General features: G+C 33.9%; 1 protein-coding gene across 1 annotated transcript in view; it reads right to left on the bottom strand.

Moving 5' to 3' along the window:
• LOC142344894 (transient-receptor-potential-like protein) overlaps positions 1–26,246 on the bottom strand; it is a 40,912-nt gene continuing 14,666 nt past the window's right edge. The window contains exons 5-8 of the mRNA XM_075396943.1: positions 18,481–18,495; positions 5,142–5,324; positions 4,816–4,872; positions 1–295 (exon numbers count right to left, since the gene is read on the bottom strand). Of these exons, the coding sequence (XP_075253058.1) occupies positions 68–295; positions 4,816–4,872; positions 5,142–5,324; positions 18,481–18,495 (483 nt within the window). The 3' untranslated portion in view covers positions 1–67. The remainder of the gene's footprint in view (positions 296–4,815; positions 4,873–5,141; positions 5,325–18,480; positions 18,496–26,246) is intronic.

The raw sequence follows: 26,246 nt of genomic DNA, 5'->3' as shown, positions 1-26,246 counted from the left end.
CTGTCGGGGTGGGGGGCTTACGTGGAAAGAAATCAATTCTTTAAAATCAACACGTTTCTATAATTTGTTAAACTTTTTCACCCTTTCGCTCGAGTGCTCGCTTGCTGACAAGGAATCGTGTACAAATGAAATCTCGCATGTTTTCATCTAATTGTGACATAGTGCTCTTGCTCTGTATGAAGACTGGAGAGAGCGCAGCCTTAAGGTCGTTCAAATGATCAATTGTAATCTTTTTCTCTACTTTCTCCTTAGCTGTCAGTCGCAGTGTTCGTCTGCTTACGTTGTCCACCATTTTCTGAAAGCAAAATAAAACATTGTCTCCGTTTGGTTTTTTCAGCCTTATTTACTTAACCCCCGATCATTTCACCCCGATTTTAATTGTTCCGATCCCACTTTAGTGGGGAGGGAGGAATTATATACTAAAATGGGTTTTTTTGTTCAGTCAATTTTAGCTGGTCGATATATTCATCGTAGAGAGTCGTGAGTGGTACCATTAGAAAGCACGTACATTCTAGAATAAAGAACTGAGAAGATTTTTCCGAATTTCGTTTTTCACAGGGAGCTATCGAGGTTTAAAATTTTGTGAATATTCAACAGTTTTCATTCACATTTTTTGTAATTTTCTCTAAAATTTGGCACAATTTTGCTGATATAATTAAAAATACGTTAGAATATTTGATGATAGAGTGCTATTGTTTCCATTAAAGTTAGAAGAACCTTGCTGAATTGTTTGATTGAAGTTTTTTTTGGCTAAAATTTTTTGACAAAATTTTCAAAATCAGAAAATTTTTCATCAAAAATGGGAAACCGCTGACACAATGTCCGTAAACTCCGAAAGAGAGCTATTTGACTTTCCGCGCCCTATATAAGTCTCTTGGAATTAAAATTTAAAATTTGCCGTCTTTTTGCAAATTTAACTCAATAATTATACAAAACGCATCATTGCTTTTTATTTTTGAATTATTTGCCTTAACAAATGATCGAATTCACAAACATTGGGAACAGTTGAGCACGCGGCAAAATCAGGGATAGGTTTGATCTCATCATGGATTCATACAATCAGAAATTTTTTAATTTTTATTTGGGCGCAGCCTTAATTTTTCAAAAAACTTTGCCTTTATTGATTTTTAAGGTTAATTACTGATAAAATTTTTCAACTCACGGTTCAACTAATGACAGCTCCCAATAGCGTAAAAATGAGACCAAAAGTAGACATAGTTTGTTTTCAGAGAAAACGTAATTGTTTTTACGGCTCTGACGAAGAGTTTTAGTAAATTTTAATTGAAATCTTGTGTTTTGCCACCTTTTGTTGATTGTTTACAGTCTGATTTTTAATTCTAACAGATAGAAGATCAGAAACGCTTCTTCAGCGGCATTAATTGAACATATACAAAGCTTTTGGTTGTTATCTAATGTCTCTTATGACATTGAATGTATTCGTTTTAAGAAAATTTTGGTGTTTCGGTGTTTTTTGAACTTGTCAATTTTCAATATCTCATTTCTGTCAACTTTTCGTTTATTCTCAGTAAATACAAGTCGAACTTTCTTGCATATCAGACACAAACTATTCTATATGCAGTTTTTATTAAGTAACGGCTCCTTGGTTGCGGTACTAGTTTTCATACGAAATTTTGTAATTTTTGTGCATAACTGCTTATTTTTGCTGTTCTATACTGTTTCTGTGGTTATTGTCACAATGAGAAAAAACGCAGAAAACGCAAAAAATACACACTTATTGGTTTCATAAATTATGATGTTATGGGCTGCGACACCGTTCTCTTACTCAATTTGGTAGCTTTTTATTTTTGTCCTGTATTTTTTGTTATATTTTGTTGTTAAATGCCATATATTGGGTAATAAAAGGCCTCAATGGCCAACTATTGATTTATAAAAAAGAACTCAATAACTGATATTTGTATATAGCTAATGGTTTTTGTTGACTATTAAATCAATTACCTTCAAAAATTAAAAGTGAGTCAAATTTTCCTTTTTCTGGTTTGAGTCTCTTTTTCGTGTATTACTATTTCGTATTATTTTTGTGTTTTATCCTCAAAATTGAGAGACCTCTTCACTTTTTCGTTGAACCAAACAATTTTTTCTCTGTCCGTTAGACGTTTCGTCTGGTGCCCTTAGTGCTTAATCAATATTTTTCAGCAGAGTTTAGTGAGTTTCAGATACTTCTCAATGTTTGTGGCTCTTTTTGTTGCCATTTTGAGATAGTCCTCCTAAAAAAACTCTTTATGGTGTTCAATGGAGACCCAAGTGAAGATTTCATGTTAACAAATTTTTTGCTTTCATGAGCTTTTGCAAGAAATTTGTTGCGTGCTTTTACTTTGAGAATTAAACTGTCTTACAAATATGGGAATTTTATCACCGCTCGTGGTATAAAAATGGGAGCTTAACCTATCTTCTACTTTAATGGGAGATCAGTAAAATGGCCCACTTTGACAGAAATATTTAAACATTTGTAATAGGGTTCTTATGACTTCGAAATATGCTAATGAAAATTGAGACAATGATGGAATCACTTCTAACTTCATTCTTAGTTAGAATTGGGGGCCGTACAATTTATTTTTTCAATGAAAAGCGTCGATTGGTATTGGATATTTCGTCTCATTTTCTATCTATCTCTTTCCGAGAAATTTTACTCCAGGGGCCTGAGTTCATACTTCCTTGCCGCACAAAGACTCAGTTTTCGGGAAAAAAAATGTTTGTCTTTCATACAGTGCGTTTGGTAAAAAAATACTATAATTTCTCGACATCATTCCATCAGCAGCAAAAAGCGAAAAATGCTGCAGCCGTTAGATTAAAAAAATGCATATAAAGTTTGATGTACTGTAGTAAGATTACTTTCACTTTTGCTCCCTAAATGTGTTGTGGCTACTAGCTATGATATTATTTTTAAAAAATGTGAAACTTGACTCCCAAGCTTGTTCGCATCTCAGTCTCTCTGTAAAATATTCGCACAGTTAAGTGTTTTCTCTCTCTCTCTCTCTCTCTCTCTCTCTCTGATTGTTTTTATGTTTGACATGAGGTTTTTAGTAATATCAGACAGATAGCAATGAATTTTGAGGAATTAATTTTTTAGAAGTACCTTACGCCACAACAATGGATAGAATGCTTGGGTCACGGTTCTGCGAAACAGTGGAGTGAGAGTTATTAAAAATGATTTTGATGCAACGTCAAAGATTGTTTTGGAAAGCATACTTTGGTTAAACTAGATTTCATTTTAGGCGATTATTTCATAGTTTTACCTTACAAATAGATAATACCTCTGACTAATAATTCTTTTACATTGCAAAATAATTATTTAGGTGACCAAATTTGCAATCTTGAATGACACAGAAAAAATTTCAGATCCCGCTCCTTCAATTTGTCATTAAAATTGAGTTCAGATTTTTCTGACAATTTGGAAATAAAAGTTATTATTTTATTATATGAGAGTCAAAACGCTGGCTGATTAAAATTTAGAAATGAAGCATGTTATTGCTGGTCATGATACGACGAGGAAAGTTTTCAGAATTTCAATATTTTGTGAACAGAGACAAAATAAATTTTATGTTTATGTTATTGAAGTCCGTACCGATTTTACAATTCGTATGAAAAAGTGTACACTACCTGCCAAAAAATTTAATTGTCATTGAATAGCGAATATTTTACACTATTATGATTTTGCTGCAATATAAAATGTTATCTATATTACTATACCTAACCACCTAAATTAATAATATTAAACTTATCTGAAAACCTTGCGCTCATTATGTTTGACATTACCTGACATCAAACTGGCGAATTTTAGAACAAAGTTGAAACATAAAATGAATTCAATTTGTGGCGTATGTTAAAAAAGAATTAAAAATGGAGCTTAAAAGTTGCAAACGTTAATCCGTTTTTGTTTAAGGAGCTATTTTGGGAGCACGTATTTAATCTTCATTGTGATAGAATGTTTCACTTTCTATTTCAGTTTCAAAATAAGTCTTTTGACTGCTCTTATTGAAAAAGAAATGTTGTTGCGGTTATTCCTGTCAATTTTTTGTGCAGAAGGAGAACGATGAAGACGCTATGCGTTAAACAAAAAAGAATTGCTTTTAAATTTACTGTCCTAGCAACAATACCAAAAATGGTTGAAAAATTTAATAACATCCACGGGTTAGACCCACTTTTGCGACTTATTTGAAGAACTAATAAAGCCCAGTTTTGGCTCTAATTTAAGCCTTTTTTGCAAAAAAATACATTTTTTAAGACATTTTAAGATTTTTCTCTGCACATTTTAATTAAGTTCTCATACCCATGTCTAAGACTCTAAATCACACTTTTTTGAAAACTACACGGACCATATTGGTATAAATTGAGCAAAGTGCTGAGCAAAATTTTTAGGAAAATCCTTAGTCGTGAAAGATTCTTGAAAGTTTCTTGGAGGCTGTTACGACGTAAGAAAAATTGACTGTCTTTAGTTTAAATATCCATGCAAGAGTGAGGCTCATATCATAACAACTGAAGCAACCATCAATTTTTGGTTTATTCCAATTGAGGATATACATTTCGAAGCGAAAAAGAACACGAGTTAAGTGCCGAAATGAATAAACAAAACACCTCAATCTGCAACATGAACCAGCAAAAATTGGTACTTATTGAGTTAGAAATTTATTCGCTGAATTTTTTTCAATTGAAGTTCGGGGTCAAGTCGGTGTACGCATCCTTGGCTCTTATAGCTTTAATTGCCTACGGCTTCTCAGAGCAATATTCTTGCATACACTTAGAAAAATAGCGAAAAAAAAGAAATATTTTTTACCAGAGATAGACAGTAATTCTTACCCCAATAGCCGATTTCTCTTTTCTGATTTGCTCCATTGCTTCCTTTTTCATCTGCTCCTAAAACACAAAAAATCCAGACAAAAGTCAATTTCTGCGGAGCGTGATCAATTGAAAATTAATTCTGGTTACTTCTGATTAACGTTTATCTTGTGTCAGTTAAGCAGGAACATAATTATTATCTAAGATTTTTTTTAAAAAAAAAACCTTCAAAACTCTTCAGAACAACCACACCACCCCCCCCCCCCTCATGACGTTTATCCTGAGATTAAACAACAATCAGTGCGCTAACTTAACTCAGAACTCCAGCACACATGTGCTGGTCTTACCCTGAAGGCTGGACTAGTCGTGTACTTTTTCTTCTCCTTTGCTTTCTTAATAATATAGTGTTGCACATTCCGAAATGTGGGAATTAGATTCAGAGGAGAGGGAATCCAAGTGGCGTCTTCTGGATCTATGAATGCCATCATCACTTTGGTCCTGTAGAATTTGTACTCCTCGTTGGCTCGTTGCTTCAACACAAAAGTCACAACTTTTTAAAAGTTTTTTTAGGAGTATAGGAAGTTAGATTAATACAAATCTTTGTTATCAAACTTTTGTACTGAAAATGGGAACTTTTTTCCCAAAAATAAAAAGGGAACTTTTGTCCCAAAATAAAAAAGGGATGTTTTATCCCACTTTTTAAATGGGAAATTAATTCCCATATTGCTGACTATAAATAGGAAGCACATTTTTATATCAATCAGTTCAGTCAGTTAGTTAGCTGATATTCATTTCTTCAATCGTTACCAAATATTTGTCCAACAGTTGATTAAGTAAATAATTTAACATATGATATCAATTTTGCTTAAATCTTTGTTTATATTGTACCACCCAAACTGTTCTTATAATAAAATTTTAAATTCCATTCCTTTTATCTTTAGAACAAAAAAGCCAAACTATCTTTGTATACTCCCATTTAAGCGGCAAGTATACTTTGATTCGGAATCAAAAGTTTTTTCTCATTAAAAGTTCCAATGAGGGAGTGTTTATTTTGTTGAAAAATTCTTCATTCTTCTCAATCGCTCTCTATAACATCAGTCCTGATTTTCTCATTTACTCCTTAAATTTCAGAATTCTGCTCTTTTCAATCTTTTCAATCTTCTCTTTTTAAAAGTAGTGTCAAATTAAGTTCTCACCCCTTTCTACTCTCATCCCTCACTACTATGCCCTGCCTCCATTCCCGGTAAAAGCACCGTTTCAAATCGTTACAATGGCTTCACAAAACCATTAAAGGTTTGCAAAATTGCCTTGCAAAAAATTGTTAGCAAATCATGTCATGGGGGTTGACCACCATAAACTTTTCTTGACAGCCATATCAAAGCCATATATTTTGCCTTTTTGATTATTTGGCAAACAAACCCGACCACGAAAAAAAAACAACATCGTTAAGAAAACTCTTAGAACAAACACACATTGAGCTCTGAGTGAGGAAAAATTCATAAGAACACTTAAAAAAATAAAAGTTCATAGTGCCATTGAAGACCATAAAAGCCAACCTTTGAAAATACAAACAAAATGGATCTTTTCCGTTTGTGCCCGCCCCAGTACGTCATGCTCCCCCCAATTATAGTGCACGTGTCATTACATGGTAAATCATTGTGTAAAATTATTGCACGTGTTTCTGGGGGTGCAAATAATATGAACCCACTAAGCTGGGGGGGCACAAACGGAAAAAATTCAAAAAAAACTATACGAGGACATATAAACGAAGAGTCTGTGATTACATTAAGCCTTTGGAAAATAAAAATCAGTTTGTTCAAATTTCTGATTTTTTGTCAACCGTATGCGGTACAATAAATATCTACCTTGATGCCACGTTACCATAAAATTTTAAAACAAAAACCGCTTAGTTTGCTTAAATATAACCGACTTAAGTCGCGCGAATTGCTCTCAAATTAGAAGTGGGGGTAATTGTGATGCATCTGCAGATACAGGTAAAAAGCTAAAAATGGTGGCTTTAATGCTTATATTAGACCACTACTAAGATTTAAATAAAGAGATCTTTTCCGTTTGTGGATTCGATTTTAGAGAACCCACTACTATGCACAACACAGCAAATTAAATTCGAGTTAATTGGTGAAAAGACGCGTGAAGTATCACGTGCAATGTAAAATAAGTTCAGTTTCCTTCCCTTTAATTCACTGAATTCTTGACTCTAATTTAGTGGCCCTAAGTTAGCTCTAAGTTAATGGTACTAAATTTCAATAATTTTAAAGTATGAAATTATTGTAAATCAGCAGATCATTTCAGGAAATGTGAAATAAATTACGAATATTTAAATACACAGATTGGAGCTGCAGTGATATTCGAGAAAACACTACTTGCATCACACCAAAACAACACATAGAAAGTTGTCAAAAATCTACAGAGATTAAGAAAGATCTGAAAGATTTCCAAATTAGGCAATTCGCAGCTAATACCAAGCATGTGACATATCTTGAACTAAATCTCAAAATCATTGTCTTTTTGTTTAAATGTTGTGGGCTTTTCATAAAATTTCCCGCTAATCCGTTAAGTATTACTTTCAAATTTCTGAAAAGCAAAACGAGCCACAATGTTTCACAATTACTCAACACTGTCACAGCAAGAACTAACATGTACATATTACTCCGTGGCTCAAAATACATTTAGCTTTGAGAATTTTTTTTCTGCTATACTGCTGGTCCGTACATTAGATACTTAAACGACGGGGTTAATCGCGGGACCACATGTATAACTTGAGAGTTCAACCCCTAGTTCTACTCTTGGTATATAGTTAAGTATTAAAGAAAGTTAAATGCAAATATGAATTAATAAGTTATGTTAAACAGCATCAAATATGAACCGAGCATTAAGGGATAGAATAATTAAAGTTATAAGATTGAAATAGCACAGATTGAACTATTCTAAGTTAACCTGTAACTTAGATAGAGTTTGAGAGATGTTAAATTATAACTTAGAGAAGTTAAGCTGAACTTACCTGATTTCCAAATTTGTGCTAAGTTAATATTTTATGACTTAGAGAGTTCTTAGTTAAGAACAAGTCACAAAATATTCTAAGTTAGAAAAATATCTCAAGTAAGCTGAGATTGAGCAAGGGAGCAATACGGGAGTATGATTTTAAATCAGAAGTTATCAGGGACCAATTTGTGCTGGTGGTTGAGCGTGCAAGCTCCTTTTATACTTGCGGACACGTGGTTCTCTAGTATCCTATTGGATAGAGATAACGAGTGTCGACAGAGTTACCAAGGTTAACTTGGTGTTATCTGTGTGGCGTGATAATATCACGTCATAGTATTTTAGTAATCTTAAAATAGTAGCTTATTCAAAACTACTTAGTAATTTGTTCACACGTTAAAATGGACTTTGTCCAAATCAAGTTTGTGCTTCACGCACTATAACGTAAATTCTCAAAATAGCACTAAGATTATCAAATAGTGTTACTGAGTGTAGCACACTTCAGTACATCCCATCCCGGTCCATAGGTATTAAATCAAAACATCAAATTTTACATAATCGAATAAATTACTTAGCTTAATTTTATAAAAATTAAGCGTTTAAAGTTTGTGAGGTAGATTACTTGGTTAAAGTTCTAAAGTTCATCGTAGCTTCTTGTTTCTGAGTTCTCTCTAGAAGAAGGATTGACGATGTCCTAAGATACAGGGCTGTACAAAATAATAGATCCAATTTTTTTGGCTGGTCGTTATAATAGACCTTTTGAAGTTTTTCTATAAAATTGTGCTGCTAGTACATCTGACGTTGAATAATAGAATAATATAAGTTGAAGAATATACTGGTTAAGTTAATGGTCTATAATGACAAGCGAGGTAAATGAATAGGGAAATTAAAATTACTGCGCACAACACCATAAAGGCTAGAGTTGCCGCAATGACTCCCCAAATAAAGAATTCCGTTTCATAATTCATCTTTATTTGAGTATTGTTGAAGAATAAATCAATTGTAGTAAGCTTTGTAGCTATAGTTTAAGGAATTAATACTTAGACTTAGTTGATCATTATGAATTAGCTTTAAGAAAAAATTAATCTTGCTTTTTGTCATCAGTTCAAAATAAATAACAATTTCTTTTTGTTCAAAGTCTTCAAGAATTAAAATGACTTCGCATTGAAATTCAGAATAATATAATTCGCAGATTCTGAAAACTTTATCGTTAAAAATAATCTGTTTAGAAAAGTTAACCCATGCGGATTCAACATGATCAGAGAGTTGACAATAATCTTTAAACCATTCGATATCAACACCTCCTTCAAAATATGTGTTCATTTTGAATAATGCAGTAATTCAATTTTAATGTCAATGGGGAGAATGGAAGACCCATTAATTTTTGAAAGGAATTGACAGGAAGATCCAAATAGTACTTAAACTATAAATGGCGGATGGCGATGAATGCATACCTGTTAACGAAAGATTGTAACATTTCTATATCCGTGATCACCAAAGTATTGAAGATTAACATATTAATTGAAATAAGTGAGAGGTCGAAAGTTTAGATTATTGATGTTAAGAATTTCTTCTGTATGAATAAGTTTTAGAATTTCAAATAAATCGTACTCAGGAACTTGATGAAAATAAACTACAATTTCATTAGAATTGTTATCTTGTAAGAATAAGATAATCTCTGACAATGGTGTATAGAATTTATTTCCAACTAAGAATGTTTTCGAAGTTTTAATAACTTGCGATTGAATAAATTCAGCGAGATCACAATATGTTTTGAAATATTTAACGTCTACTGAAAGGTTGTGAGACATTAAATAAATTATGGAATTCGATGGAACAATCGAATGATGTCGTAAGCAAGATAAATTGGTAAAGATAAAGAACAAATCAAATCTGCAATGGACTCATTTTTCACCATAAATTGCGCTAATTGTAATCATTGAAGATTGTTTCCATGAAGATTGAAGAAATGCGGATTACTTTACTTGATATAAGTAATGTAATAAAGGAGAGTAAGGTAACCAAAATGGCTAATAATTAGGCGTTTGAACTAACGACTAATTTTCCTCACCGCGGGAGAAAGAAGAAGAAGTAATGAAGGAAGTACTGAACATCAACAACCACAAATTTATCTATTCCATTCCGTGAGTGCTCAACGTGATGAGCGGAGGATGTGGAGTTGATGCTTCAGATTTGCGATCTCCAGTTGGAGCTCAGTAATCCGTTGTTCGAGCTGTTGAGAGCGTTGTCTTTCTGTTAGAAAGTTTTGTTGTACCTGATAAGTGAAGGTATCAAGCTGAGAAGCTGAGGAGTGAGGTTTGCTGTAATATTATCAAACGGGACTTGTATTGTTTTGTCCTTGAAGGTTGTGATTAGTTAGTAGATAAGAATTTTTGTTCGACAAATATCCACTAAAACCGGGGGTTTTAGCTTGTATCTCAGCTTGATGTTGTTTTTGTAGGCGGTCTTGCAAGGGGGTAGTTGTGTAATGATGAAGATTAAGAAAGTTTGGTCGTGACGATTGAGTAGTTGTAGTGTTTGCTAAGACGTTGGGTACCGTACTGTTTGTCTTGGGTATATTTACTTCTAGCGGTGTCGCTGGGTTGAATGTCTCTCTAATGAATTGTTTACGTGGTTGTTTCTTTGCAATTGTATCTGCAGTTTTAGTTCTCTTCTTGGATGATGTAACCGTCGTTGATGAATTTGCACTAGTTGCTTGAGTTTGTACTGCTGAAATCTTGATAGCTGAGAGAAAGGTTGTAGATGGGGTAACGTGAGTTGTGGGTTGTACTAGTCTGTCGAGTTGTTTAACTCCAGATTGAGGTTTAGAAGTTGATGGTGTATTGTATTCGGTCCAACCACTTGAAGGTTCCTTCTGAAAGACTGGTATCAGTTCGTTAGGGATTGAAGAAAGTTCCTGAAATATCAAGTATTCTCTACTCTTATTCTATTCTAAGAGTATATTTTTTGAAGTTATTTTGCTAGTATTCTCTTTTTCTTATTTTTTTTTTGTATTCTCTTTCAAAGTAAATCAGTAGTATTTTTGAAGTCAGTCTGTATTATCATCATATAGTTTGATGATCTTAAAGTAATAGAGGAATTAATCCTATACTGGAGACGTAGGAACGTTGTGATCGTTTCTATTTTCGTCTTTATTATTCTCATCATGTAGGTTTGGGTAACCACTTTTATTCTCAAATCTTAAAGCTTGTAAGCCTATATTCTCTGCATAAGGTGGAGTTTGAATAACTCGCTCTCTAATATTAATATTTTCGGTTTTTGGAATTTGCATTGTCCGTTCTCTATTTTCATCAGTGTTATTATTATCAGAATTTGTTGCTTGATAGATAGAAGTCAAAATTGGAACTGACATTAAATCAAATGTGGCAGCAGAGAGTGCCTTACCAAAGTGAATGGATGCATCTGTAATTTTGTTAATTTGCATTGCTCGAATTAAGCATAAGACTATGTCGATGAGTAGCTTAATGAATAAGAAAGCGGCAAAGAATATTCCACATCGCTCAATTATATATTGTATTTTACCAAAAGTCTCAACAAATTGATTATTAAAGAAGTCCGGTGAAATGAATGAATCTAGATAAATAGTTCTAGAGTTATAATAATTCGTGCCTGAAATATTTGAAAAGGATTCTCTGCTATCTATTAATGACTTAGTAAAGTGTTTGAGAACTCCTTTCATATTGGAGTTGAAAGTTATTGAATTCCAGTAAGACATCATTTCTTTATATGTGTAGATAGAAGCATAAATACTTGCAGTAATTACATTCGCAATTTGTTGAATAACTATATGTGGTTTAAAGAGTGCAGGTCCTCTTACTTTTGTGATTTGTGGGGTTAGTTCAACCCATGAATTATCATCGTCAACATCTAGTTGTAATAAGTTTGAATGTTTATCAGAGCACAATTGTTCTTCGGCTTCAGTGAAAGTTTGTCTAGAAATCGGATCAACGAAATGAATTTCATCTTCATAAAGAATTGGTATTCGATTATAGCACTTATTAAGAATCTGTAAGGGTGAATGAAATTCAGGACAATTATATAGCCAGGCAACATTGCCATTTGTTTTGAGAAACATAGATCTGTTTCTTGTTAAGGTATATCCAGCTAAACGTGGATTTTCATGAGAAATCATTAAAGTGTTAAGAATAGTTGAGCGCTCTAATTCACAGTCATTTTTTAATAGCTCTAGAGTAGAAGTTTGAAGTTGCCGAAGATTATTAAAGTTCAAATAGTCAATTTTTGTTCCAAGATGTGCTTCGAAATCAATATTCTCATAAACTTGAGAATATGTTGTATCAACTGTTTTGTTGTCACTGGAATAGAATTTATTTTTCATAATTATAGCACCAGTATCGGATTTAAATTTGTGAATGGGTTCTCCAGTGTTCATATCAAATCCGTCACGAAGACTAATGTATAGAGAATCATATGGCGTAGGATATACTATTCGTGGATGACTGCATAAAGACTGTGGTTTATTATAAACTTGGAACATAAAGCTTTGTAAGTCGAAATCTGACTGAGCTGAAGTAAATTTAGGATCCTTTACTATGTAGTATTTGTCATTAGCTTTAATCATTTGAGCGTCAAAAGTGCGAATTATAGTGAAAAGACAATTATTGGGTTCATCCCAAGTGTATGCAAATGGATCAGTAGATGTAGAATCGCAGCCTCCGGCTGATAAAGGACAAGGTAGAGGTATATTTTGCCAGTTATTAACTGTGCCATCTCTAAGGTTTATATTCAGGCTAACATTTTGCATATATGTTTCATAAGTGTAATGTGTAATCCAACCTCGGGAGTTACATTCATTGTTTCCAGTTCCAACATCGCCTGAGTTAAAGTTTGAGAATAAAGATTTGTCAAAATCGAATTCTACTGATTTAGAAGAAGAGGAAAGTTTTATCTTTTTTCTTTCCTTTGCAAGTTTGCATTTCTGAGCATCAAGCTTAACTGAAGTAGTAATAGTATTATGTCTGGCATCTATGCCGCTAGAGTCAAAAGAATCGCAAAACCAACGTAATTGCTGTTGGGTTGCTTTACACATAGTTGCTTCTAGTTTAACTTTATAATTTCTTTGGTAGAGAGTGACTCGTGCTTGATTAGTGCTAATTTTATCAGGGCGAATTTCGCAAGGTGCTACTTTGTTGAGAGAATACATCTGGTTTGAAATCATTTTTGAGCAATCAAAGTGGTTAACATGAAGGTTAGGAGCTGTGTTTTCATAGATACTCATCTTTTCAATTGGTCTGGCGTCAGTGAAAGACGTTAAGAGTAATAATGCAAGAAATATAATAAAGATCAAATATTTTGTATAGCAAGCAGTTATAACGCAGAGAAGTGCAAGAGGTATTATAGCAATAAGTTTAAGAAACTGAACAGAACGAATTTGGTTTCCTATGTAGGTAATAAAATATTCTACTTTTGAAAGAAGCGCTTTCTTATCAGTAAGTTTATCTTTAAAGAACTGGTCTTTAATCAGTGATAGTGGCATATGGACGTTACGTTTTGACCAAATTAATAGCTTTTCAGGAGGGTCTAGAAATTTAAGGTACGGAATTTCTTCAGGTAGACAATTATCTCTACTTACGACACATTCTATGAAGTGTGGATGAGAATCGTTATATTCAACTAGGAGTTTTAATTCTGCAATATGCTGAGCAATTTCAGATTCAATATCAGTTGTTACAGGTAGGAACAGAGTTAAGCAAAGTAATATAAAAATAAGCATTTTGTAACTTACGTTTATTACTTCGTCTATTGCTGGTGATTTCTTGATTTCGCCGTCTTCCATTTAATAAACGAAGACAGTATAAGGTGAGTCTAACAGATTCAAGTTAATATTATCCGTGAATGCAATCTGATATTTTAGCTCGTGAACGTGAGCGGGATTATAGGGTACCCAAAATATGACAAACTTTGCGTTATTTTCTGATGTTACAAAGAATGCAACTGTTCTCTGTTGATTAGAAACAAAACACTTGTCAAGTGCTACAGTTTTATTTCCGAATTTCAATATTTTCTGTAGAAGGAATATTCTAATATACGATAGCGGGTCGAATGCAAGGGCAGTAAGAACTTGTGTTTCAAGGCAAGGTGGTAACATAGATTAAGGGTCTACAGTAAAGGGAGCTTCGATGATATCAAGGTCTATTTCGTCTCTGTTGTTCAATTGGAAATGAAAGCGTTCAATATGTTCTGGTTTGTTAGGCGTCCAACTAACAATTATTTCTAAGTTTACAAACTGGTCTTTAACGAAGAAAATAATAATGTTCTCTTTATATGAAATGTATGATCGATCAATTGTGGCTGTTTTGTTATTATACTTTAAGGTTTTATGCGGGATGTTATAAGGACTGTAAGAAGTGGAGAAAGTTGTTATTGAAGCTATAATCCAATAATCATTAAGCGGAATATTCATTGATCAGTTGGTGGTTCTAAAATCAAACAAGGGACATTGAAAATGTCTAAGTCAACTAAACTTGAATAATGAATTTGATTTAATAAACTGTTAAGTTGTTGAGGGTTATACTTTCCCCAGAAGACAGTAATAGGGTCTTCGTTAGAATTAGTAGCAAAGAATACTACAGTTCTCACTTCGTAAGAAATTTGACAACTGGTTAAGGTGTTTATCTCACTATTAAATTTCAGCTTTTGGTTTGCTTTAATAGAAACTTTCAGAAGTGTATCAGGGTTGATAGAAAGAGAAACAAGAAGACCGTTTCGGTCGAATGAGGCTTCGGTCATAAATGAGATTGATTGGTTTTAAGGTCGTTGTGTATGTTAGCTGGTGAAGAAAGTGTTTAGTGTGGGTAGTGTTGTTAGGACTTAGAAACTTTCTGAATTGTCAGTCTCTGAAGAGTTATAGTTACTGACTGAGAATTGAATTGAGAATTAATATTGAACTGAGATACCTGATATATGTGTTGTGGAGATGTGTTGTGACAAGTATTTGGTAGTCACAAAATGAAATTGTTGGGAACTTTGCTAAGTTTTTCTAAGTTTATTTGAAAGGGGCAAAAATGTGAAAGATAGAATTTGGGACAGAGAGACGAGAGAGAGAGAGAGAGAGAGAGAGAAGTGTTTAAGTTGGAGCTGTAATTGAGAACGAAAGAAGTAATTGATTTCAGAAGTTAGCTGAGAAAAGTGATTTTGAATTTGGGTAAGGCTCTTAAATAGTGGTTCTCAGGGTTAAGTTACCAGAATATGTGTACTCAAACCTGATTGGCCAATGGCTGACCTTGACTAGTGGCATGTAGCATGGTGATAGATTGGTCAAATGACAAGAACATGACGACAACTTTGCAAAATTGAATGTTCAGGATTTGCTATTTTTATATGTTCTATGCGATTAAAATATGTGTCTTAAAAAGGAAATTCTGCTCCGAATTTCAAAAATCGCAGATGTGGGGCTATAGTATAGATGTCAATTGTTGAGTTATGCTAAAAAGTAACACTTGTACTTCAACAGAAATTTTCGGAGACTTTTTAGAATTTAATACTGAAAATTGCTATTTTATGTCCTGTGTGAGTGAATACTATATCTTAAAAAATGTACTTATAAGTCGAATTTCAAAAATCCCCTGTGTCAGGCTAAGGTACTATATGTTAGGAACCACTGGATGTAAATCTCAGTGTTCTAGTGTTTTTAAATATTTTCGGACGAACACAATTGTGGCGTGATTAAGGCAAATAATCAAGTTTAAAGTTAAAAATAAATAAACAAAATATGGAAATTCTGACATTTTCTACCTATTAGTCGGGCTAAAGTAAATGACAAGCACAGGAAACAGATGTTTGGCATTTGTGGTCACTTGACCTGACCTTTAAGCACCATTATGGAACATATGAACACTCAAATGCAATCGAACTTTGACAAAATATGACAAACACACCGTAAAACAGATAAATTTGGCAAAAATGAGGTAAAAAATGATGTGAAATTTAGGTCAAAGGTACGAGTTGAGACCTATACCATTGATCGTAGTTTGGTCCCACTAGAAAAACAAAGGGGGGGTTTAGGGTTCACAGATCACCTCCTGAGAAGATACAGCACTTTAAAAAACAGGCAAAATTAGCACTTTTTGATTATAGGGTAAATTCTGCCCTTTTATCAAGTTAAAACATTACTAGGGCACTTCATATGGTTCTATTTGACTATTTAGGAATTCGCAAAGTTATATACGTTCAAAAGGACCTAAACAAATATATAAAATGAGTATCAAAATTTTTTGATCGCAACAAACATGATATAGAAATTTCGCTCTGAACGTTTTGTTCGTTAGGTTGTTGTGCATATATGGACAAATTTTGAGTATCGTATCTGGACTCCTTCACAGAAGATAGGTCAAAAGGTAACTAAATTTTAATTTTTTTGTATAATTTCTATGATTTCTCTCATTTTATCATTTCAAGTTAGTGGAGGATTGAAATGCATGCTCAACTGACTGGTAACAGAAGTGGGTTTAGCCATATTACTAAATCGATTTCTATTTGTTCTGGTAGCGGGTATTTGTTTGTTCTGAGTTGCATAACTCTTGTGTGTAGAGGTTGCAATTTTGTGGTTAGTTATTTGCTCATAAGTGCTCTAATGTTTATTTTAAACATTCCTTGGGTCCTTAAGCTAGTAATGTTAGCTCTTATCTGTTGACTATGTACGTTGCTTTAAATATGCGTTTCCTGACTAAGTGCGATTTTACGTGGGTTAAATAGTTTGCAAGGGACAAATTTCTGTATTTAAGGTATTTAACTTAGATAAGGTATTTGTTCATGGGGGACTTGCTTCTACTTAGCTTTGCTTTGGGTAACATGTGTTATCAGCGTTAGTTTGCAATAAAAGGTATGCAAGAATATTAAAAATGTATGAGTGTTGAACATGTATAGAAGTTATGGGTGTGTAACAGCTTGCAACGGTGATTAATTGCGTACTTTGTGTAAGATTAGTGTTGAGTGGGCTATTTGCTTTTTGCCTTTAACTCTCGTTAACTCAAGTTGCTCTCTTGATTATTAGATTCCTTCCAAACTTTAACTTCTTATTAACTCTTAATATCAACCTTTGATTCTTCTTTAACTTTTTCCTTAACACTTCGTTTCAACTTTCATTTCTTCATTAAACTTAAATCTTTTTTATTCTTTTCTCCTTAATTTCTTAATCTTGTATCTTCTAATTTTTCTTTCTTTCATACTTTCTTTTATTCACTTCTTTCTTCTTCATATTTTAATTCGTTTAGTCATGAACTGGTATACGATAAATTATTTGAGAGAGACCGAGGAAGTGCGAGAGGAGTTAGATGCTGCCCGATGGAGCATTGCTGTGCGGGGGATGGAATTGGAACAAGTGAGCGAATCGGTGGAGCAGATTCGAAGGGGGCAGTATCTACACTTCCTCTACTCTGATGTGGATGGATTAGGGGCACAAGATTTCTTGTTCTTCTTCTCAACTAGTTACCGGACCTCATCATTGGTATTAACCGATGATGAAATTGGTGGGATACTTCGAGCAAGAGGAAGTTTCTCTCCTTGGGAGAGGAGATTTACTCAATGTGTGACAGAAGACACGGCTGATATGATCAAGTTCTTCCTGGGGGATTATGTGAGTTTACTTTTTAATTTTTGGTTTCTATGTTTTAAACTCTAAATAACAATTATGATTTGGTTATTTGAGGCTTTCACCCGGGTAAAAGAATAGACAGAAATGTTAGGTGATATTAAGTGGAAATGTGTAATATTCAGGTGCATATTTTGGTTTCAGTTCTTCATAAGATTGTACGCAAGACGGAGGAGTGAGGGGGTTGACGAGTGGTGGGACAGGGTGATACAGTTGGAAAATCGCTTGGTGGCATTGCAAAGGGCCTGGTGGGATCTGCAAGTGGGACCTGTATTTCAGGACTGTTACTTGCAGATAAGAAAATGGAACTATACGAAGTGCTTGGCATTCGAGGAGGAATCTTTAATGTGTCGACTTGTGAGGGGGCTTTTGGAGAAGTTTCTCTGAGGAAGCAAACGAACTTATTGGTTTGTGCAGTTTTGTAAATATTATTTTTATTATTTTTATGATTTTGGTGCGCAGGGCGCTTTTAAAGAGATTTTGTTTCTCTATTTCTTTTTGAGTTTATGTATCAAGTCAGAAGGAATAGGTTCACCAAAGAATGTAGGTGCTTTTCTATTACGCTGAGGTCTGCTTAATACTTCATTTGCGTCTGGTAAATTAGATATATTAGGTGATGCTGTAGGTGTAGGATTATAAGGTGATGATATAGGGCTATTATGCGCTGCTTGGGGGAATAATTGTCGTGTAGCTTTAGCTTTACTAGCATTATTAGGTGGGGAAGAAAAATTTTCTTGCTGTGGGCTATTAGGTGAATACATATTTTGTATAGGGTAGGGGGTTGAAATGCGTGGGGGTAGAAAATTAGAAGAGCTTGTGCCTTGTATATGCGTAGTATTATCTACTCGGGTTTGTAGCGATTCTAAGCCTGAGTCTTTTGTTGGTGTAGCCTCAACATTATAAGTTGGCTGTAGTGGAGTATTAGAATTTATAGTAGGTTGTGTTTCTACTAAGGGCCACTGTGAAATAACAATATGTTTTGCGCCGCTATTAGCGTTAGATTTAGAGATATTATGCCTATTATATTGGGTATAATAATCATCAGTGTCGTCGGGAACTACATAGTTCTCAACTAACTCTTGTATTTTCTCTTCTTTCGGGTAATAAGGTACTATATGGTTTCTATGCACTGTTTTCTTTTCATTTGTTTTGTCATGCTGTATTTCATATGTAGTATTAGTTAACATTCGTTGTACTGTATAAGGTCCTGAGCGTAGCTCTTGTAGCTTTTTGGATTTTAATAGTCCTTTAGAGTGATTCTCTAATAGTACTTTTCTACCTTCAGGTATAGGCTTTCCGAGTTTAAATCTATTTCTATACTTGTGCGCTTTATTCGTAGTTTGTCTACATTTAGTGTAGGTATTCGAGTATATAGTTTTAAATGTATTCTCTCGTTTTAACATTTCGTTATATAATCTGTTTTGTAATGATTTCTCTATCTTTTTGTTATTACAAGTTTCTTCACTATGTGAGTGTGGCGGTAGATTACTACAATACTCTGATGTGCATTTCTTTTGATTATCTCGTAGTAGTCCTAACTTTAGTGATAAGGGTATTTGCGGTTTCGTTCCGAATAGTATTTCATAAGGGGTATATCCCGTACTGTAGTTTACTGCAGTATTGTGTGGAAATGCAAATTTACTAGTGTACTCGGACCAATTAGATCCACTTTTACTAATAAAATGTCTTAGGTAATTTGTCAAATGTTTATTTTGTACTTCTACTTTGCCGTTAGTCCACGGTGAATATGCAGTTCGGGGGCATAGTGTAATTCCCATTTCGTTTGTGTAGTGAACGAAATCATTACTAATAAAAGCCTTGCCGTTATCATGTACTATTTGTTGCGGTATACCAAATGTAGTTATAAATTTCTCTAGTTGATTTACTGTTTCGAGAGCTTCAGCATTCTTGCTAGGGTATACTTGTATAAATCTAGAGAAAGCGTCTACTATTACAAGACAAAATCTATTTCCTTTACTAAGTGGTCGTAGTGGACCTTTATGATCAATATGAAGTGTATGTAGGGGTATAGCTTCTAATTGTCCCCATGGTTCTAAGGGTGCTTCGTTCAAGTCTTTGCGTGCTGACTTATTAGTTTGACAACTTAAGCAATCTAACATTAACATTTCAATCCATTTAAACATACCGGGCCAATAGAAATATCGCTTAACTCTATTGTAAGTTGTGCTTTCTGCTCTATGACCACTAAGTTCATGCGTATGTGCGATTTCGAATATCTTTATAAATAGTGAAAGTGGTGCACATATCCTAACGTCAAAAGAGCCGTCTTCACAAGGTTCGGAATAACAGAGTAAATCATATTGATTCTCTAGAAACAACAAGTTGAAATTATTCCTATAAGTTTGTAGTGCTTTAGATTGTTTAATAATATAGTCCTTTTCTGGAGCTTTGCCTACTTTTAGCCAATCTCTAACTTTATTTATCACGGAGTCGTTTACATGTTCTTCAAGAATATTATCAGTGTCAAGATTAGCGTTTTTTGCGAAATCTGTAACTTTAGCTATTAAATCTAATGTATCTGTGTGGACATCCTTTTCTGAGATGTTTTGAAAAGCTTCTGGTTCAATAAGTTTCTTAAATTTTGTCCGTCTGATATAGTCGACTTTAGCAGATTCTAATTGTTCAATAAGTGAGTTTTCAATATTACCTTCTACTAAGTCTAACCAATCTTGGTCATCATAACCTTCTCGGTCATCACTTATTTCAGCTATTTCTTCTATCTCGGAATAGTAGTGATTATCATACTCGCTAGTTAGTTCTGAAGTTAGTTTCTTTATTTGATTTATTTGTGTGCCGTAGCGAAAACAATCAGAGAAACTGTGTATAGCATTAGAGTGTTCATTGATGTAGTCTGGTGCATCATCTACGCTAAAGTCACCTTCATCATTTATATTAATAAGTTTCTTTCTTTCGCCTTTGACTTGAGCAATAATTGGATAACAGTCGTTAGCTGAGGCGTCCTTATCGTCTTGATGCAATACAGAGTAGTTAACTTCTTTTCCGTTAATATGAAACTTTATATCTTTAGGTATCACTTTGTGTTCTAGTTGATAAAGTTTAGCATCTGCTAAAGAAACGTTTCGGCTAAGAATGTCAGGGAACGCTAAGTTTTTGCCTTCAGTGTATATAATTTGCAAATTTTGGAAATTGGTTATTACAACTTGATACTTAAAGAAACGATGTGACATTTGTCCTCGTCGTGACCAAAGAAATAGAATTGGTCTGTGATCACAATATAGGTAAATTGGAAAAGGGGATCCAATCACATAAAATTCATATGTTTGTAATGCAGATATTATTCCGCATAGTTCTCTATGTTGAGGGGACATCTTTTGTTCAGCTTTATCAAATACTCTCGAGTTTGCTGAAATCATACGTTTTCTATCAGGAAAATCTTGTATAAGAACACAACCTGTTCCTAAATTAGATGAATCAGCATGTATATGAAAGGGATAGTCATTAGAAGGAAATGCGTTAGAAATATCGTGACAGAATCTTTGTTTAAGGTCTGTGAATACCTTTTCGTGTTCTGGTAGCCACTTGAATAGTGTCGTATCTTTAGTTAAGTCATATAGAGGTTTTGCATCTATGTGAAAGTTCAAAATATAGGTGTGATAGAAACCCATCATTCCTAAAACTCTTAAGACTTCTGTTTTCGATTCTGGCGTTTTTAGGTTTCTAATATCATCTATGCGCGAAGCAATAGGCGATAGTCCGTTCTTAGATATAACATGTCCTAGAAATCTCACTTTTCGTAAGAAAAACATTGTTTTATCGGGGGCTGCTTTAAGGTTTGCCTTTCAAAGCAAAGAGTGATACTCTTTTACTATTGTGAACATTTCTTGTTTATCTTTAGCTTGTAATAAAGTATCGTCTATATATGTTATGGCTTGTTTACGTTTTATAAGGGGTCCAAATGCATAACGCATTAGTTTGCTAAAGAAACTGGGTAATGGTTTAAGACCATAAAATCCTACTTGATAGGTGTACTGTCTGCCTCCTACAATAAAACTTGTAACCTTCTGTGTATCTTCAGTTAGTGGTACTTGATTATAAGCCGATGACAAATCACTACTTGTAAATATAGTTCCGGTTATTCTTGTCATTAGAACGTTTAGTGGTTCGAGTGGCCAACTAGAATTACTTGTATCAGTTATAGAGTTTAGGTATCTAGCATCAATGACTAGTTTTACATAATCCTTCTTAGGCAATATGATGACGGGATTGACAAACCAACTATTCATATCATCGTTCTCATTGATTTCTCTGATTATCCCTGCTTGAATTAATTCGTCCATTAGTCTTTCTAATTTATCTCTGAGATGAATGGGTATTTTGCTTGGTCGTTGCTTTTTAAAGGTTGCATCTTTCTTCAAGGGTAAATGGAACTTATGTTTAGTTCTGCCAATATCATACTTATGATGTGAATAGACATCATTATCCTGAAGTATTATTTCTATCAACTCAAACAATTCATCATCAGTCAAATCACTTTGCGTGAAATCAAAGTTATCTAAGAACCTTTCTAGATACTCTATGTCTTGAACTGTATTTCTATTTTGCTTAATTACAAAATCACTAACTGCCTTATTTATGATTCGGTTGCTTTGTAGTTTATCTCTAAACTTAGGAAACTGTTCGTTGACTTTAGGTCTACATAACTCTTTTGCTTCGGTAGAGAAGTCTGTGGCTAGTTCTCTCTCATCTTCTTTGCATTTTTCTATTAACTCACTCTCAATAATTTCGAGCACCTCTTCCTGTTCTAGTGTATTGGTTTCTACTTTTTGTAGTTTATCAATATCATCCTTGCTTGTATACACATAGATAGTTATTCCTGAATTGTTAAATGTTTGTTCAATTAGAGAAGATATCTCTCTCCAATCCATTCCGTCTAAACCACAAGCTATTTTTGGCATCGCTATACAGCGTAAATTTAGTCCTAGTGCATGATCTCTCATAGCAAGTAGTGTTGTTTTGATTGTATCAATTGTTGGCTTTTCATAATGATTAGCCTTAGTGATGAGATTATATACTAAGTTATTATCTGCTCTGAAAGTTATTATGTCACCTATATCACAGTTTCTACTTTTACAGTAATCCTTTAATAAAGGTATTCTTTTGGAGATTGTGTTAGCAAAACCTTTTCTCATTTCTGCATCTGAGGATATCGTGTGCGCTATAGGCATATTAGAGTCAAATATAGATTGGGTACGAAAATCTATATATCTAATGCAAGAATTAGTTTGGATTTGCTGTCCTTCTTGTAAATTGTTTACTACTGTGTTCAGTATGAAGCAACTGTTATAGTCCTCACTTTCGTTTAGTATTGTACTTGTAAATTCGGCACAGTTTTTGATATTGTATCTTTGTATAGGTTTGTCGGTTATATCACACATAGCATAACCTATTATTCCTCTATTTATCTGTATTGGGTGATTCTTTTGATTTTCCATAAATATGGGTAGAAATTCTTCAGGTTGTGGACAAAGTGTGTTCACAAAGACTAGGTCAGTTTTTGCAACGTTAATATGGGGCATGAAATATGTTCCTGGTGGAAATAAGGCTTGACTGGGGTGCTTTTGCTTGTGTAATTGTGTACTTTTCTGTTGTAGAAAGATTGGTTGAGCTATGTTTAAAGCAGTCATCTCAGTTATGTATGGGTAATCTTTCTCATTGTTGAGTGAGCCGTAGCAAATTAGATTTCTCTCAGTTTTTAATTCTACTGCGGGGATATCGAAGTGAAGTGCTTTTAAAAACAAATGACAAAAATCTATACCTATTATGTTCTGTCTCTGTTCTTTAGTAACGAATACTTTATGGGGGACTGTATATTTACCGTCAGTTTCGAAGCTAGATTGAATAGTTGTGTAGCCAAGCATTCTGATTGATGAACCAGTATATGTTTTTGAATCACAATTTGTATTTTGCAAATGCAAATTTTGTCCAAGGTTTACTAGTGCAAGGTATGTAGGATGATTGATAATGGTGCAGGTTGATCCTGGGTCAATCATGAATTCTACTTCTAAACCACTATTATTTTTAATGTCTCCGGTGGCAAAGTGATATAAGTGGAGATAAATTCTTGACTTAGTACTACTTTCTTTAGTAGCGTTCGGAGACTTCAAAAGTTTAAAGGAAAGAAGTCTGTTATAGCATTTACGTAGTCATCGTCGCCTTCAACGAAACTTATTTGATTTGGTTGTTGCTGAATATTGTTGGGTTTTGATTGTCTTTGTTGTAGATTGTTATTTCTACTTGGTGTATAGAAGCTAGCACTTTGTTGTGGCTGTTGCTGTTGTTGTGGTGATGGTGATTGTTGTTCAAGATTTGGTTCATTATTTCTATAGGTGTTTTGCTGAGGGAAGGTTTGTTCGTATGGTTGAGTGAATCTATTGCCATAACTGTTGAAAGATGTGTTTTGTGGTTGATAGTTAGGCTTGTTGAACCTAGGATTATAGTTTGAGTAGCCACCTCTTGGTTGATAGCCTTGGTTTCTAGGACCATTGAATCTTGTATTGCCTCGGTTATTCTTTCTATAATCATTAGAGAATGTTATATTTGGCCTTCTTGGTTCAACTAGTTCCTTTCTCAATTTGTTAACACTATCATCTATCTGTTTCTTTGTGCATCTAGAGATGGAATGACCATTGCTTCTGCAATAATCACAGAATCTAGTACTGTTAGGTCTACCTTTTATATTAGGGTCTCTTGGCCTAGAAGTATCTATAGCATTCACTTCGTTGCTTTTGAAAAGACTGGTTAAATCGTTAATTTTGCTCTCGAGTGTTTTAAGTTTATCTATTCCTGTAGCTCCACTAGATTCTGTTGTTACAGAAAATGTTAAGTCTTTCACGACTAAGTGATCAACAAACTGTGTCCAAGTTATTGAAGGATTCTCAATGAGTTTCTCGTGCGCTTTGCGTTTTAAACCTTGTGGTCTTAGTCCTCTTATAGCAAAATCTATGTATTTCTGACTTCGCTGTCTTTGTTGGATTTCTTTCTCTTTCCTGATATTGTCATCACCTTCAATACTTGTTGGTATCTTTTCTGGCCAACCTTTATCAACTCCACTCTTTATTCTATGTAGATAATTCTTTATTAATTCTCCTTCTTGCCTGAATGTGTTCTCAACCTCAAGTCTAAATCTAAATTGGTCTCTACCGTCTGTAAATCTTTTTATAAATTCATCTTTTAAAGTATTCCAATCTGTAGTATCTGTGACTTCACTTTCAAACCATTCTAGTGCTGTATCAGTTAAAAGTGAGCCAAATAAGGATTGTTGCCTTTTATCATAGCTAGTTTGTGCAGCGGGTGCTGTAGGCCTAGTTCCTAGTGAAAAGAGTATTTTGTTTTCTACAGAGTTCCAAAAAGAAGTGGCATCCTGATTGGGATCATTGCCTGAAAAAGATACAAGTGAAAGATTTGGATGTGTTATGGGAGTTTCAGGTGGGGGAGTAACGGCAGGTGGAGGAGTACTACCACCAGGACTGGCCATTGTTTAAAGGACTGAAATTATTGTATTAGAATTATTAAGAACAGAGGAATAGTTTAAATCAAAATCAAAAAGGGATTTTAGTAAGAAGGCCTTTGACTAGTTAACTTACACAAGTTAATTTAATGGCTTTTCTACAATAAGTGAACAAGTTAAATTTAGGCAGGCTTCTCTGATAGTTTAAATGAACAAGTTAAATTGAGAATGCCTTTTCTATATTAAATGAACAAGTTAAATTAAGTTGCCTCTCTCTATTAAATGAACAAGTTAAATTGAAGTTGCCTCTCTATGGCCACCATTTATACTGCTGGTCCGTACATTAGATACTTAAACGACGGGGTTAATCGCGGGACCACATGTATAACTTGAGAGCTCAACCCCTAGTTCTACTCTTGGTATATAGTTAAGTATTAAAGAAAGTTAAATGCAAATATGAATTAATAAGTTATGTTAAACAGCATCAAATATGAACCGAGCATTAAGGGATAGAATAATTAAAGTTATAAGATTGAAATAGCACAGATTGAACTATTCTAAGTTAACTTGTAACTTAGATAGAGTTTGAGAGATGTTAAATTATAACTTAGAGAAGTTAAGCTGAACTTACCTGATTTCTAAATTTGTGCTAAGTTAATATTTTATGACTTAGAGAGTTCTTAGTTGAGAACAAGTCACAAAATATTCTAAGTTAGAAAAATATCTCAAGTAAGCTGAGATTGAGCAAGGGAGCAATACGGGAGTATGATTTTAAATCAGAAGTTATCAGGGACCAATTTGTGCTGGTGGTTGAGCGTGCAAGCTGCTTTTATACTTGCGGACACGTGGTTCTCTAGTATCCTATTGGATAGAGATAACGAGTGTCGACAGAGTTACTAAGGTTAACTTGGTGTTATCTGTGTGGCGTGATAATATCACGTCATAGTATTTTAGTAATCTTAAAATAGTAGCTTATTCAAAACTACTTAGTAATTTGTTCACACGTTAAAATGGACTTTGTCCAAATCAAGTTTGTGCTTCACGCACTATAACGTAAATTCTCAAAATAGCACTAAGATTATCAAATAGTGTTACTGAGTGTAGCACACTTCAGTACACTGCCAATGGGTTTATAAAAGAAGCCCACTAAAGACGCCTTCGCAATTTTAACTAGTTAATTTTCGCTATCGAAAGCTTTGTAATTATTTACTCTTTTTGGAGCATATTTAGCGTTTCCAAAATTTTTGAATAGAATTGCTTTGCGAAAAAATTAACAAAAACAACAACCCATAAATACCTGCTTTTTCCCAGCGCGAAGTATAAAAACTAGTAAAAAAA

This window comes from Convolutriloba macropyga, chromosome 8, assembly GCF_964194025.1.
Source record: "Convolutriloba macropyga chromosome 8, txConMacr16.3, whole genome shotgun sequence".
Lineage (NCBI taxonomy): Eukaryota > Metazoa > Xenacoelomorpha > Acoela > Convolutidae > Convolutriloba > Convolutriloba macropyga.
Note: the sequence above shows the minus strand (reverse complement) of the source record. Positions and strands in the feature narration are given on the sequence as shown.